Consider the following 16,026-nt stretch of genomic DNA (forward strand, 5'->3'; position numbering starts at 1 on the left):
TGAGACAAAAGCAAAGGGGTAAGGTAACATTACTTCCTTGGTAACCCTCATGGTTTATCTCAACCAGATTCAACAGTGTGTTTGGCCACGAACATTACATAAAGGCTGTTGTAAAAACAGGATATCTGCTGTATGGAACATGATTTTGAATTTTGATAGATTGCTATTCAATATTTATTCTAAATGAAAAAACTTTGTACTTTTAGTACAAGTAGAGAGATACATTATCAAGTAATGCTTTCAAAGTTGTCAGTTTTTAATGAGTGCTGTACTATGAAGCTTGATAAATAATTATCATTCTCAGTACAATAAGCCAAAGTGAAATTAGCCAAAAAATTTCTTTAGGAATGTACTTTCTTATCACAGAATAAGATTGTACAGTACTGTATTTTGTAAATAATAAATTCTGATAAAATGTTATAATATTTTAAATTGCAGTGCTATGACTTTCTGGTTTTATGCCGGAGAGCAAGATGAACTTGCAAAGTATGATTAACATAGTTCTTAGAGGGACTGAGCTGTTGACAAGGAGTTGAATATTAAAGAACTTTTAGCTGTATATTCACATAATTTTTACAATTAAAGATTTAAAAGATATGAATACTTGCTTAAAGTACAACACTAAAACTTTGCTTGGGAAATAGTAAAATTAGTGTCTCAAGTATGAAAAATTCTGTTTAAAGCTTAATAATGATCATGTTAAAAGTACTTTGGCATGACAATTATATATCCATGATTGTTTAAGGTAATGCTTAAATAATAGTTGTGTTACTTTCAAAATTATAGCATAAAGAATGCCCAATACACTTTAGTCAGACCTCCTCCTCCTCCTCACTCACAAGTTTTCCACTTAGTTTTCAAAATTTGACATACTTCTAAGTTTTAGTATAATAGCAGTTTTGGGGGGGAAAAATGACAGGGTTTTTTGTGTGAAAAAGTTTTGTAACAAATCAGTATGGAATGGAGTTTTCTATAATATAACAGTGAACACATTTTCCATCATTACCTTAGTTATGTTCAGGATATGACTGCATGTTTTATGCAAGTGTTGTTAGATCTGAATAATAATGTTAACTTTTATCTTGGAAATGTAGATAGGACATAAAACTTTACTTTGCATGAAATGATATTTATACACAGAAGTATGTCTTGTTTTACAGATATTTTGTCTGCTGAATAACTACTTTACAGTAGTTCACCAAACTAATTAGGGTGTAAAATGTTTTCAACAAACACTTGTGAACAATGGACCTGACATTGCTTTGTATATCTGTGAACCCTTGTTGGTTTCAGAAATAACCAGATCCATTCTTGTGTAAAGCAGTTACAGTATTAAAACTTTAATATTAATTCCGTAACATTGTCTTATTTAAATAATAGTAAGCAACTGCATTCCTTGGGAATTATTCAGCACATTTTCTTGTGATCTTAGTCTTAGAGGTTTTCCATTGTATTTTTCCACTGTAAAACAACATAATCAATATATAATGTCATCCAGTAAAAATGTTCTCAAAATATAGGTAAAGGATATGATTAGGGTCATTCTAAGATATATTCAGCAATTTCACAGTTATTTCAAGATTTAGAAATGTTTGATAGATGTCTTGAACTGGAGGATTATTACTTGTCTGCCACTTACCGTACAGGCTGCTGGGAGCTAATCAAAGCTTTGAATCTAAAAAATATTTAAAAGTCATTTCCTACAGATAGTAAATTGAACAATTATGTTTTAGGTTTTTGTTCAAAATTTTCTGTTAACAGCAGAGATGTCAACCATTAATTAATCTACTCAGCAGTTATTCTATATTATTTTGCTGTGCTTGTAAATGTAAAATTAATAATGTGATGTATACAGCCAGAAATATTTGGGCCTTAGGTAAATTAAATACCACATTATGCAGTTTAGATTTAAAACCAGATCTTTCTTTAAGCCCTCTTCGGTCCCTCTTGGGTTTATATCATGTTAACTTTGTTCATTAGTGTTTTCAGAACAAAGGCAGTATCTCTATACCAGTGAGCAGACCAATTAATGGTTGACATCTTTAGTGTTACAAGGAAATTTTGAACAATAACCAACATATGATTATTTCCACTTTATACTATGAAATCACTTCAAATGTTTATATTTAAAGGTTTCACTAGAACGAAACAAGCTTTACTAGATTTTGCGCAATGTTCCAATAAAATTATTGGCTTAACTGAGAAAAGGGAAAACTCATCATAAAAGGTCAGTAAACTAGTAACAGTTAGGATAATTACCTAAATGAGTTCCTTTCAGCTCCCAAATCATCCACAGAACAGGTGAAAGTGATATTTCTTATCAACTAAAATTCAATCAAGCAGTTCCAAATTAGCAAATAACAGCATTTTAAGACTGTATTAATACCTACCTTACAGTATATGTAATTCACTTAAGATTTCTATTTTGTATGTATTTGTGCTTCATATATAGAATCTACCTGACTATTATTCGCAGAGGGCATTTGCAGTCATGTATCCTCATACTATAATGTGAAAGTAACTGTTTTGCTCAAGCTTCTAATGAATCACTACACTCTACTATTCTGTCCTGACACATACATGACTGTACATGTGTGAAAGTGCCAAAGAACAAGTTTCATCTGTTGCTTCCTTTTCCCCATCTTTCTTTCAGAGGAATGAACAAAATGATCGTTATCCCCTTCCAAACTACTCTCCTCTTAATTCTTTTGTCAAATTCATCAATGTAGGAAGAATGAGCCTGACTGACATAGAAGAAAATTTGATTCTCATTTTCTCATAAGAGTCCAGTAAGTATAAGTTTGAAAAGAAATCTTATGTACTTGAAATTTGTTGAAATTCAGTTTTCTAGTGGTGGGGAAAACAAAAATTCTTTGAAGATTACTTACAGTACAGAATCCATGGTTGCAAGGTCTTCAGTCAACTTGATGTATTTCTTTTAGGTATACTTCAACTGCAGTAATGCCAAATTTACGGAACCTTGTGCCTAACGTCAAGTCTAGTCAAGTCCAAGCAAGATGTGAAGGAACCCTTATTTTGTTACAATGCTGTGATATTTGATTTTGATTTTTTCAGTATGAAAATTCATTGTCAAGGCTTATAAATCAACCAAACCCCATGTCTTCCTTTCACCATATCCAGCGTCACTACAGTGGCACTTTCTTAAAATCAGATCTTCACCTATCCCTATCAAAATGAACAGTGTTCAGTGACAATACTGTGCTATTGTAATTGGAGTACTGATGAAAATTTACATTGACGATGTTCTCTCCTCACTACCTGTCCTTTTATCACCGCTACCTGTTCTTTTATCAGAACTGGTTATCTACTGAACAACTGTACAAATGTTTGCGCAAACATTAGATGCAAAACTTGTTCCAAGAAAAGGAAGTGTGCATTTACAGAACAAAAGAGTATTTTTAGACATGAAAAATTTTTTCAACCTTGGACATTGTACTAGATGTTTTAAAATTAACATAATCTTTCCACTCCCAACAAAGCACATTTTGAAAATATTCTAGTTTTGGATTACAAATTTTCATTTTGTGGAAATGTAAACTAGGTTAGTATATATGTTAAACGCTTGCAAACTTTATCACAGTTAACAAAAAATGGTATGCTGTAATCAGCAGAGTACAGCCTCACCAACCTTTTTTTTTTTCTTTTTCAAAATAGGACTCACATGATAGCGGAGAGTTGATTGGTTATCACTGTAGTTACAGTATAGCATGTAGATGTTAAATGCAACTCTATTTTATGTCTTAAAATAAAGAAGTCCGTATATTATTACAAATATATTGCTGTTTCATTTCCTAACCTGAAGAGAACAGTAAGATGGACAGTAACAATGAACAGGTTGTAAAAAAAAATCTCTAACTTCTGAAAATAAGTGATTACATTTTAAAAATCTGTGAAATAAAGGGCAGGCAAACTTGCATGTTGCTTATCCTCAAGTATGCTTGTCAATCAAATTGCAAAATATTTTCAGTATTAATTAATAAATTTACTAAAGCACTTTTTATGATCTAAGAAGAACAGATGATTACCAGTGGGCATCATGTTTCTCTGCAACTTTCTTAATGAAATCTCGATGACTGGCATAGAGATCCAAATGACTGCCGATGTCTTGCCACTTCACAGCTTGGGCATCATCCCCAGCCTGTAAACTTATCCGATACAAAAGGCCATCAGATTCATTTTCATGAAAATTGTAAGCTACAGTCTCCATCCACGCATTATCCGTATTTCGTGGATCGTCTACATATCCTTGATACACTTCCTCACCTGTAAGCCAAATACAAATTACGTATATATTTATATGAAGCATGATGTGAAAACGAGTGAAGATTTCCACATCTCAGAAACAGTGATGAAATAAAATAAACCCTTTACATGTTCATATTGCATTTTTTCAAATTTGTTAAAAAATGAATTACAGAGACTATTATCTCGCCTTTGCCTAGCTAGGAACAGCTACTGTTTATTTACTGGTAATACAATTTAATTTTTTACTACTTACCTCCCTTAAATAGCTCTTTAATTTCTTTTTCAGCTTCAACTTTCTGCCCTGAGGTCATATCCAAAGAGTTGAGTGCTTCCTCTAAAAATTCTCGCTGTAATGTTACACTAACTTTCTCTCCTGGATCAACCATTCCCCCAGGAATTGCCCACTGACCATTGTCACGTCGCTGGATGCACACAAATTGTAGAATTGGCTGTTCTGTTTCTTCTGTTAGTAAAATATAGTCCTATTTTATTAAGCAAACTTTTAGGAACATTTCATACTTCCACTATGGTACTATAAGTGTACAGTATAGTTAAGTAATTCACAAATTTTAGCAATGCTAAGAGTAGGCATTCCAAACAATTATGTAAAAACTGACACAATATACTACACAAAATCATCTTTTAATAAGTGTTACTGATGCAAATATATAACCAGAAGCTATTAAACTTCAGCCATAATTCATGCATAAATTAATATTTCAATGATAAACTCAAACAATTCACTGACTATGAAGAACTTTTTCTCCTGAATCCATCTTCCAACGTGTAACAATGGGATCTGCAGCATGATTGGGGCCCCATCGTCCCAGAACTCCTCTACCACAAACACCTGTGCGCCCATGCATATTCCTAAAATGAAAGTAAATTACAAACTGCCTTAACACACAATGGTTGCAATTCTTTCAAGCTTTACCTGTGGTCTTAATGAGGTAGTATAAGGTTGAACAGTAAAAGATTTGTCTTGCTTAAAAATGACGTTTTGAATTGAACCAAGATGGGTAACTTAATACTGTACTGTATCTTAAACTAATCATAAGAAAAGTAATTTATGCCTATAAAAACTTGATTAAAAATCTTAAATGCCAATAAAAATAATGAGGGAACGTACATAACATACTACTATGTGAAAGTTTTCTAAGAATACTGAATAAAATATCATATCCAATTAAGTACCATCTCTTATAACACTTCCTAACTTCATAGGTAGAAGACATGAATGCAGGCTTAACATAACCAAGAACTTGCTACATGCATTGTATTCAGTACTTAAGCTTATACGATGCATAATACTATACACAAAAGAACAGTACGTACAGTACTATGGACTCATCCAGGAGTAAGAAGAGCCTGTGTTGACATAAGGGTAGGTAAATCTACAACAAGACAAAGTATATGCAGAAAAAATAAAGGGGCTATGTGTAAAGCTGTTTGTCACCAAAAAATGAGGAACATTCATAGTAACATCCATCTTAATTAACCAGTCAAGTACAAGTGCTTTTCATATCTCTTACTAACAAAAAATGTAGGATAAGTTAAAACTACTCTGATTAAAATACCTGCTAACACTAACAACAAAACAATCTTGTTGAGTGAACCCTAAAAACAACAGAAGAGGATACTGCGATACTGCACTTGTGTCACTATTCTACATACCCATATCAGAGCTTTTACAGATGGCAGCATCCTCACTCGTGCATGAAAGCATCACACCTCGTGCTAACACTGTACACTGACATTTCCAAAATGCCTTCTGCAGAGCCTCACACAACAACAAAAATGGAATCTCTCTACTGCATCTAGTATCCAGAAGCTAGATGATGAATACAGGAGACAAAAGGAAAAACTAAAGCTAACCACATAATATGTAACATAAAAACTGTAACATAATGAATAGGGCACTCACTTTGCGACAGGAGCATTTGAAGGAGAATGAATAATGATATCTTTTACCTACCTGAGGACTTGACTGTTGGCCTACCATGCCATTCTGAGCACTGAGCACATGTAAAATAAGAACTTTGTGCATACAGCAGAATGATACATTAAATTCAACCATCTTCCAGTTATTCACACATATACAGTACTTGGGAAAAAGCCAAATCTCATATCATACAACTTAAAGAATCAACTACCTACCTTGGGACTTCATTGACAATAGAATATTCTCCTTCATGTGAACATCGATTGACTTTCCCATCAATATCATTCCAGAGGGGTTTGAAGCCTGGAGCACTGAAGAAATAAAAAATTTTACTGTAGTTTTATTGTAATTTACCTGTAGTAATTCAGAAAGGCTGCTTGAGTACAGTACTGAATACCATATACCATTGTAAGAAACCAAGGTTTCTTATGAATCAGTTTCAGACACTACCTTAGTACAAGGTCATATGAGAATGTTAAATATATTGTATACCAAATTAAAGATAATTTGCATTTTTTGTAGACATGCAAATGATAGCCTTGGTAACAAGGTGGCTAATTGGTGGCAGGTAGATGAGTGGCTGGGTACCTCCTATTAACCTGTCAATAACCTGATAACAAAAGGCTCTGGTCTGTATTTCTAGTTACAATACAAATTCTCTTCAGAGTTCACTACAGGCAAGCCCTGGTTACCCCGGACTTGACTTATACCTTTCCGAGGTTATGACACTCTTCAAATATATTCATTAAAAATTATTTCCAGTTTACAACGCACGTTCCTGGTTTACGACACTGATCGGACAGAAGAAATATGGCTCTAAAACTGCAGAATGGTCAAAATTTGGAAATTTTTTTGGTGAAAATCTCAATAAAAATACAGGTCATGTTATTTTCAAGACACCCACAGGATTAAAAGTAAGGTTTTCTTATGATTTTCGATGTTGTCAAGGTTTACGCTGATTTTCGGCTATGTTGCAGCACTAGAACAGAACCCCTGTCATAAACCAGGGACTGCCTGTATTTGTTCCTATTAGTACAAAAACCATCATCTTTTATACATTACACTTACTTCTGAGGTATGAGGATTATCTTGTGGAACTGACTGGAATTACTCTAAAAATCTGAGGAACATACATGATTGTGAACCTCTGCCAAGTCCTACGAGTCTGCGCTTAGAGCGTAAGGATGAAGGGATAGCCAAACACCCACCTGAATTGTCAGGTTACTAGTCATGTACATAAGCAAAGGTTCTCCTGTAATCTCTAATTAAGCTCAACACTTCAGTTGGTAGGTAGCAATATCATCATCAGTGGAGGGAAGACAGTGCTTTAGAGGAGATGGCGAGAACATGTCATCAGACCTAAGTCTCTGGACAGGTGCGGAGTTGTGTAGTTTCCCTCTATCTATCAGACCAGTCCAAACATGAATTGGGCTGTCAACAGCAGGGAAGGATGCAATGGGGGGAACCAACCTAAGATCAGGGCCAACCAGACCTCTATTTCTTGTACACATGAGTTGGCATCAATGGTTTTAACTATGCAAATAGTGTAAATGAAAAAACTCTCTCAAATTTTTCCCAGATCTAAAAATATATTTCACTGGTGTAAGCAATGTATATAACTTGGCCGTAAACACTTTAGAATAAGCAGGTAGTTTTTTCTTCATTATAGCTTTAGTTACTACAGTCATTACTACTCCATCAGTTGACATGGATCCATCTGTGTCCAAATCTTCCTTTCCAGATAAGGAAACCCATTGCCTGTAACTACTAAAAAAAAAAAAAGCTGAGATCTTGGGGTCTTCAGAAAGGAAGCAGAGAGCAAGGCCAACATGAAAAAGGGAAGGTTAAGCATGTGAGGACTTCCTTTCCAAGGGTAGTGGGAAAACTAGAACAAGTCACAAGGATGGCAAGAACTAATGGTGGTCCTATACCCCTTCATCTGGCCCTCCAGGATCTTGGGAGATTCCCCTTAAGTGAGAGTTCACATGATAGTGAAGTACTTAAGGGGAAGCAAGCCATAGAGCGTCAGTAACATGGAGGTAAACTCCCTGCTGAGCGTGTGACCTTGGGCGGCCATACTGGGCTTTTCTGAGGTCTATTGAAGTTAAACTCTTCTGAGGTCTATTGAAGTTAAGCCTTTCTGAGGTCTATTGCAGTCTAAGTAAAGAATTTTGCATTGTTTCTGCACAAATCTCATATATATTGGAACACTCCTTGTAAAGAAACCAATGACAGAAAAAGCTAGTGAAGCCATTTCTTTCTATTCTACAGCTTTGGAACAATACTTGAGAATTGTTAAATAAGAACTGCCATGAAAAAGTTATTTTGACTTATTTGGACTACAAGTGTTCTTGAACGAAGGATAAGAGAAATAACCTTTATCATACAGGTATTATTTTCTACATCATTGAAATAAGCCAAACCTGTGGGTGCAAAGTTTGTAATGGTATAGCACCTCACCAAATGAGCTGTTTAAGGGCAGAGGTCTAGCCTAGGCTACCAGATTTCATTTTCTTGCTATCACCAAACTATGAGACACACCATTTGATGAAAACATAAATTAGATCCAGATTTGTTGCAAATAAAAAATACACAGTGTATTTTTATTTTGAATCAAATAATAGAAGTTTTCTATGCCTTGTTGACGTTCCCCTGAAATATTCTCACTGAGTGTGACGTTTTGGAATTTCGTTGAGAAACCACGTTTAGTGCTATGTTAATCCTTATGACGGGCTAAATATATATTAAACACACCCCGACCGGCAGACTTTGTTGGTTGGTTTAAGAAAAACACATCAAATGGAAAGAGGAGATATGCAAATGCACATATAGAAAAAATTTAAAATTTTCCCTACCTTCCACAGGAAGTTGAAAGGTGACTATTTACAACCCTGTGGGCTTTTTACAAAAAACACTCGTAAAATATGCTAATTTTACCAAGTTATAATGTTTTTCTAATAATTTATTTTATTTTGTAAAATTATAGTTACAGCTCACACAGTATCATAACAGATAAGAACTAAAATCAGTAACGAATTCTGAGTATATTTGTTGTAAAATATTTATGAGATTTACTGAGATGGGGAGATGCAGTAACTTTTTGTGGTGAGGTATACATGTTTTTCTCATGTTTCTTTTGCACTTTTCTTTGCAAAATTACAATTATAGCTGACATACTATCATAAAAGATAAGAACTAAAACCAACAGCAATCCTGGGTATATTTATGAGCAAAATAAATAAAAGACGCTATGAGATAGATGGGGCAAATACATTTCATCAAATCTTAGGGCACACTGATCCCCTCTGTCCTGTGTTAACACTAATAGTTACACAAGTCATTTAAGGACCACCATACTAAGGAAGATCTTTCCTGGGCAAATCTATCCAATCGTACAGCATTACTATTAATACAGTGCTGTACCATGTGAGTTAGCCCGGCCCACTCAAAAGGTAAAACCTGTTATAAATCATCATAAGGATGATGCCTGTCCATTACGGGTTAAACAGCTCACTTCTGCATATCTAAACCTAAAAAAATTATAGTACAGATGTATTTTACAGGCCAACACAGTGCAGATAACTCTTAATGACTGACAAAATACAGCAGGTATCCATAAGCATAACAATAACATGTTTAAAAGACGAGGCTTTTTGACACAACTACTGTATAATATGATGCATATATATCTATTTCCTATAAAACATTTTTAATAATGAGCAAGATCTTTCTTACTTAATTTTATATGGCATATAAAATGATATTCTGATATTAAAATTTAAATTGCCACATTTATGTGCCACAATAATATGGCAAAAATATAAGAAGTCAGCACAGAGAACACAGATCTATACTAACTAAACATATTCTTGACTAGCATACAAAAATGGATAAATTTCATTATGCTTTGTTTACCTGTGAAATGTTATTCCATTTTCTCTTGAAGAATACTTGTGCACATGTTGGCAATTTATAAGCTGGCATTGTACTAGTTTTGAAATAAGGCAAAAAACATTGCAATCACACTAAGCCCCTTTTCAGTAGGTAGTGTTCCCAGATTTTTCAACATGACCACAAGGCTCTATAGCACTGTCCTAGGAGAAGAATACAAAACTACACAGTACTAGTATACAGTACAGACAACACTTCCAGATATTATTGGCCCTCTAAGGAGCAAACAATGCATACTCCTGATTTTACATACCGATAATCCTCTTACTTGTCAACACCCAGCAAAGACCTGTTACAGGCTGATTAGGAGCAAATTCAGTAGAAAAAAGAAGAGACTGAAGTACAGTATTTGAAAGGTAGGATGATGAAACAAGGTGGCAACCCTGAATACCAGGGATAAAGGGGGTCTTGACTCCTCATGGATGAGTACCAAATGTGCTTTGTTAATCTAAACACACTGGTATCCTAAAAATGACATCTTGCTCTACAGACATAGTAAAGTGGTGTCCAGGACTAACCTGATCTTTAATGAGTAACTTGTCAAAAATGGTTCCAAGGAGAGTTACTGTCAGCAAACCTTCCCATACCAGAGCCACAGAAAATGGGTTGGAATGGGTTGAGGTTAGAGAGAGAGAGAGAGAGAGAGAGAGAGAGAGAGAGAGAGAGAGAGAGAGAGAGAGAGAGAGAGAGAGAGAGAAGGGGGGGGCAGTAGGGGGACACACTAGTTCATCCAAACCATTCCCTTGCATATTGGAAAGGATCCTCCCCTACAGCAGGGAAGCCATCCCACTCTGGACTGCTCTTGGAATTGTGGACTTTACTGCTCACACCTAATGGTGCTGTGCATAGTACTAAACTGCAGATGCTGCAGCAGATTGCTAATGATCTGAACTACAGTCCTGAAAGCAATTTTGCACACACACAGCAGACGATGACCCAGAAAACTGGGCCTGGTATTGTGTAACAGCAAGTCACCAAGTGTGCACAAACACATGTAACGTACAGATACACAAGGACAGATGATGATGAAAAGGACAGGTAGAGGGGGAGAAAGCAGAAATAGTTTTTCTTACTCCCACCTCGCTACCTCTCATTTATATCACAGGTACAACTATGGAAATGCATAAGAAACAGCTAAAGCACTAACATTATCTGTGGAACTTAATGGATATAGGGCACGAGCATGCTTGTGATCCACAGAAGGAAGAATAAGATGGAATGGGTTGAAAAGCATGTACACAAACTAAGCCCTTCTACTGTGATCCCAACTTCCCGTAATCCTCCATGAAAAGGGCAAAATTAGATATTAGTGCATTCATGCAGCATAAACACAGGTAGTGCATGAGCATGTACAGACCATGGGCACAAAATACAGCCTCTGTAGAGACTGCCCAACAAGGAGAAAACTGCTTGCACCTCCCTTGGAAGACTCACTGAAGGTTGGCAATGAAACCTTGTTTAATCAAAAGAAAGATACAGAAGAACGGCACACTCTCAGAGTAATTCTTAAGGATTACTTGAAAGAAAAGACTTCCAAAGTCACCCACCCTTCAGTGGTCTGAAGACTTAGAAAGAATGAGAAAGCAGGAAAGGTAGAGGCAATGACCCAATTCTCCAGCCTTCACATGAACAAACCTTCAACAAAGGCAACCTGCATAAAAAGTAGCAGGTCACTAACAGGAGAGTGGGAGGTGTCAAACCTCTCACCTGACTATGACCAATTAAGCACCTTGTTACCGAGCTTCAAACCATAAAAACATATAAAGACAAAGGTGTGCATTCTCATATGAATAAATAAAGTTCATACACATTTCAAAACAAAACTAAATAAAGAAAGAAATAGACAAAAATACACATCTTTATGTGTACAGTACTAACCCAATCACAGGATCTGCATAGCTAGCACCAGCTAATATATGAGGGGCAGTAAACTCAGTTGGAGAGTAATCAGGATAAGGATCTGACCACTCAACTTTGTCATCAGGTACTTCAAACCTTTCAACCTACATTTTGATAAATAATAAAGTTCATTAGGTACAGTACGTGTTCCATAATAATACAGCAAAAGAATTTTTCTTTATTCAATATGAGACAAAGTACAATACTGAATAAGCATTAAACAATTACCATTCCTACTTAAAAACAAGTCTATCATTACTAAGCACACTTTACCTACATTATTATCTGTTCTTGGGTAGATCCCTCCACGACACTTAGAATGCATAGCTAGAAGAGATGTTCGTACCAATAAATTTCCTCCAACAGGTAACCAAAGCTTGAACTGTCGCATAAACATCAAAGTTAACCTGAAAATATCAAATACAGTAGTTAGTTAATACTGTATCTTATACTTGATTACTGTATTACAGTTAGCCACCCTGCATTATTACAAGGAAAGAATACAATTAAAAATATAAAACTTGTAAATCTGTAAGCCAGTAAAGCAGCTTGCTGGCTTCCCTAAACTTACATACCCTTATTTGGAAAGCATAACCTTCCAAAATTAAAGTATTGAAATACTGCTTTAATGGTATACATCCTACCATAACAAATAACAATCTGACCTCACTAGTTCTACAGAAATCCTACCTGATTTAACAGTAAGAGGAGTGGTCAACTGGATCCCCAATATCCTACTTGAGCAAGGGCTTTGCCCCATGGACATCCCCAGCCTACATAACCTCTACAACATAGCCATTAATTTCTTGCCAAACACATGAACATCTGACTACAAAAAGAAAGAGCATAACAGTGTATTTATATGGTTGCCTCCTAACCTTACCTCATTCCTGAGAGCTGGTTCTCTTTTCCTAACCTAACGTTCCAAACCAACCTAACCCAGACAGACCAGTACTACCTGGATTACGAGTGACTTCCCAGGACTACCCACTAGCATTGCATACATGCAGCAGATTTTGGCAGGTTGGGCATTACAGTGCATTCCACTTGCTATCTAAACAGCCTTCATACAAGGGAGCCATGGTGATACTGAATAGGCCTATCAGCAATGAAAACTGGGAAAACAGAGAGGTATACCATGACAAGTTATGAAGTTTCAACCTGTTAAACTGCTGCTTCCTAACTATTATCCAAGAAATGAAAAGATTAGATTAAACTACTGCTATTTACTGGCAGACATGTTTCACTACCAACAGAGGTTAGAAGAGCTTAGGGAATCAATAGAAAGAAGAGATGGGTACTTGGAAAAATAACGAAGACATTGTATATAACCTTGTGCCCTGTGAATAATATACTTTGACATACCCTAGGGCTACCGGGCCTAAACAAGGCCATCCTATGTGGCCTTGTGAATATCATATTCTCGCAAAGGACTATCAATAATTTGGTAGAGGAGAATAATAACAGCATATGCCTTTTTAGAGGGTTGCTGAGTGAAACCAGGCCAAAATCAGCTAATTTGGCATATTTACAGCCCACTTCAAGGTAGATCAAAGGCATATTTCAACAAGGATATAGCATAACCTAATCCCTTAACCTAACCTTCACCTTGGGTGCCATGCCCTACCCTAGCCAGGAGAGAAGGGGACAAGGGTAACACTGTAAAATGGCAGGAGCAAACGTGTATTATGTGGTCAGGACTGCTAGAAGCCTAGTAGGTATTTCAAAGGGAATATGGCCTAACCAGAATTACCTTAAAGTTAAAAGTTAAATAGTTGGTTTCAGCCCTCCTACAGACTGTTGCCTCTTGGGCGGACGTCAGCCGGGTAACTCCAACCCCCAACCATGTCGTCACCACATGCAGTAACCATCCGTAGGACCTTAACCCAACCTAACCACAGACGCTGTGCCCTAACCTGTCTGGGAGAAAGGGAGGTGCTTTACCTCCTGGGGAACCCCCTCAGTAAGTCATGACCCCTCCCTCATTCTGCATTCTACCTGAACAGAAAAAATATATATTGCAAAAGGAAGAACTAACTATTAGCTCTGCATCAGGTATTACCTTGAAATGACTTTTTCTATATTATTCTGGTTGCTTATCAAGAATTTAGTGTTATCTTTTGTCGCTCACTGTAAATAACTTGTAATTAACCTCAGAACTGCTTATATTTTTGCCATCGCACATGCGCAGTGTTATAGGGGAACGTTTGGTAGGACTACAACGTGGAGTGTCCTTCACTGGGGGGTCTGGGGGAGGAGCCCCCTGGGTAATTTTTGGAAGACTCCAGCCAGCCATTTCGAAAGGTGCCAGCTAGCCATTTTTGCATGAAAACCCATTTGGGTTTTTCATGCAAAAATGGCTAGGGAATGATAGGGCACTAAAAAAAAAAAAAATACCAACCTATCGTAACCTAGGGAGTGTGTACTGGTTACATTTATGCCAGATAGCCATGGAGGGGTTGGGGGCCAGGTATTGTCATACCTAATAAGTCGTAATTTGATTAATTATTTTCTCTGTTACATTTGCGAAGGTTATTTTTATGGAGAAGAAATTTTTTGCTTTGGTGTGTTTTACCCAAGAAAAATATAAATTATAAAGTGGGAGGTGGCTGGAGTCTTCCGAAAAATAACCGCCCCCTGGTTAAGTAACACGGCCTACTAGGTTAGGTTAGGTAGGGTGTGTTAGTTGGTAAGGTTCCTTTTATAATAGATTTCCTTGGCCAATCCCCTCTTGAACATGTGGCTCCCTAATGCCTCTCGCATTCGCGGAACTGTTTCATCCGTGTGAGCTAATATCAGAAATACCTAGTAAAATCCCCTCTGATATATATATATATATATATATATATATATATATATATATATATATATATATATATATATATATATATATATATATATATATATCCTAATTGCGCCTGGCGGTAGCTTGCTCTAGCCTAGTCTACATATCCGAAGTCGAGCCTTAGACTGAACACATTTCACATAGGCCTGCACGCTGTATTAGCCTATTTAAATCTGTAACCTAATAAATCTCCTACCAAAAGCATATATTGACATAAAAAATAAATGAAAAATGAGCTGTCAGTCACTCACAATCAATATAAGACTATGCTGTTTATCCTCAATTTTCAATTCCCGTTTCAAAGTAGTTTCTTTTACAATCAGCTGATGATGACGTTTGCGACAGCATTTATTAATGATTCTCATTTTGATGAAGCTTAATCATTATGGGAGTTTGTCGACGATTGTCGCTTCAGTTAAATAAAGTTCTATTTATTTATTTATTCTTAATTTGTCATTGCATACTTTAGTACTCTCAATTTCTGAAGCTGACGTAAAGATAAGCAATCATTATGCTAGTCATCATTAACGAATAATATGCAAGACACACAGAGCTGTCTTGAATACCGTAATTATTTACTACCAAAATCACCCTTAAGCCTTTATTGCAAGAATAAAAGCCTCCTGCATAAACACACTCCACACTCAAACATTAATTTCATTGTATTTCTAAGAAAAAGAAACAAGAAAAAACGAACAATCTTAGTAGCCTACACTGCACAACTTACCAGCTGTCTTACAGACCCTCTTTCACTTAATGCATATTAAGGCCCTCATCCACCAATACCATTATCGACCCAAAGGAACTATTTGTATACAGGTTTCCATGGATTTGTAACTCGTTTTCTGCACCATTAGTTTGCAAAGTTTTCTAATGTACCTCCACCGTCAGTACTTCTGAGTTAGCAGGTCAAGATCTGGAATATAATTGTTCCAAGGGAAAAATATTCAGTCTTCGTAGTCCTCTGAAATGGAGATCCACTTATTTTTTTGTACGTTGCAATGACTCTATGTAAGTCTGACATGTTCAATTATTGCACTTGCCATCACTGAGAAAACGTCTTTAAGCAAACCACTAGTTTAGTTTAATGGTGGACAACCTAAGACAATAACAAAGATGACCA

The 16,026-nt window shown here is 36.1% G+C and overlaps 2 protein-coding genes across 9 annotated transcripts in view; one reads left to right on the forward strand and one right to left on the reverse strand.

Moving 5' to 3' along the window:
• Window positions 1-3,795, forward strand: part of LOC136828111 (mucin-5AC) — a 39,385-nt gene extending 35,590 nt beyond the window's left edge. For 6 of the 8 annotated variants that reach the window (XR_010849922.1, XR_010849924.1, XR_010849923.1 and 3 more), the window contains 2 exons: window positions 2,654-2,789; window positions 2,943-3,795. The gene's annotated coding sequence lies outside the window, so the exon portion shown is untranslated. Of the gene's footprint in view, window positions 1-2,653 lie in introns of all 8 variants that reach the window. The other 2 variants (XM_067085888.1, XM_067085891.1) reach the window with 2 other exon arrangements.
• On the reverse strand, window positions 1,539-15,290 carry LOC136828113 (ADP-ribose pyrophosphatase, mitochondrial). Its single transcript, XM_067085893.1, has 7 exons — window positions 15,155-15,290; window positions 12,336-12,465; window positions 12,038-12,162; window positions 6,424-6,519; window positions 5,015-5,136; window positions 4,520-4,729; window positions 1,539-4,284 (listed from the first exon to the last, which is right to left on the reverse strand). Exons 2-7 carry the CDS (start codon window positions 12,453-12,455, stop codon window positions 4,043-4,045), a joined length of 915 nt encoding a protein of 304 aa, XP_066941994.1. The 5' UTR covers window positions 12,456-12,465; window positions 15,155-15,290; the 3' UTR covers window positions 1,539-4,042.
• Between the last annotated feature and the right edge of the window lie 736 nt (window positions 15,291-16,026).

Source organism: Macrobrachium rosenbergii, chromosome 42 (assembly GCF_040412425.1).
Source record: "Macrobrachium rosenbergii isolate ZJJX-2024 chromosome 42, ASM4041242v1, whole genome shotgun sequence".
Taxonomy (NCBI): domain Eukaryota; kingdom Metazoa; phylum Arthropoda; class Malacostraca; order Decapoda; family Palaemonidae; genus Macrobrachium; species Macrobrachium rosenbergii.

Coding starts and splice junctions, on each gene's coding strand:
- LOC136828113 (XM_067085893.1), bottom strand. CDS start 12,455: ATGTTTATGCGACAGTTCAAGCTTTGGTTACCTGTTGGAGGAAATTTA. Junction 6,520..12,037: donor TATGCAGATCCTGTGATTGG/GTTAGTACTGTA, acceptor TTATTTCTTCAG/TGCTCCAGGCTTCAAACCCC. Junction 4,285..4,519: donor TAAAGAGCTATTTAAGGGAG/GTAAGTAGTAAA, acceptor TTTGGCTTACAG/GTGAGGAAGTGTATCAAGGA.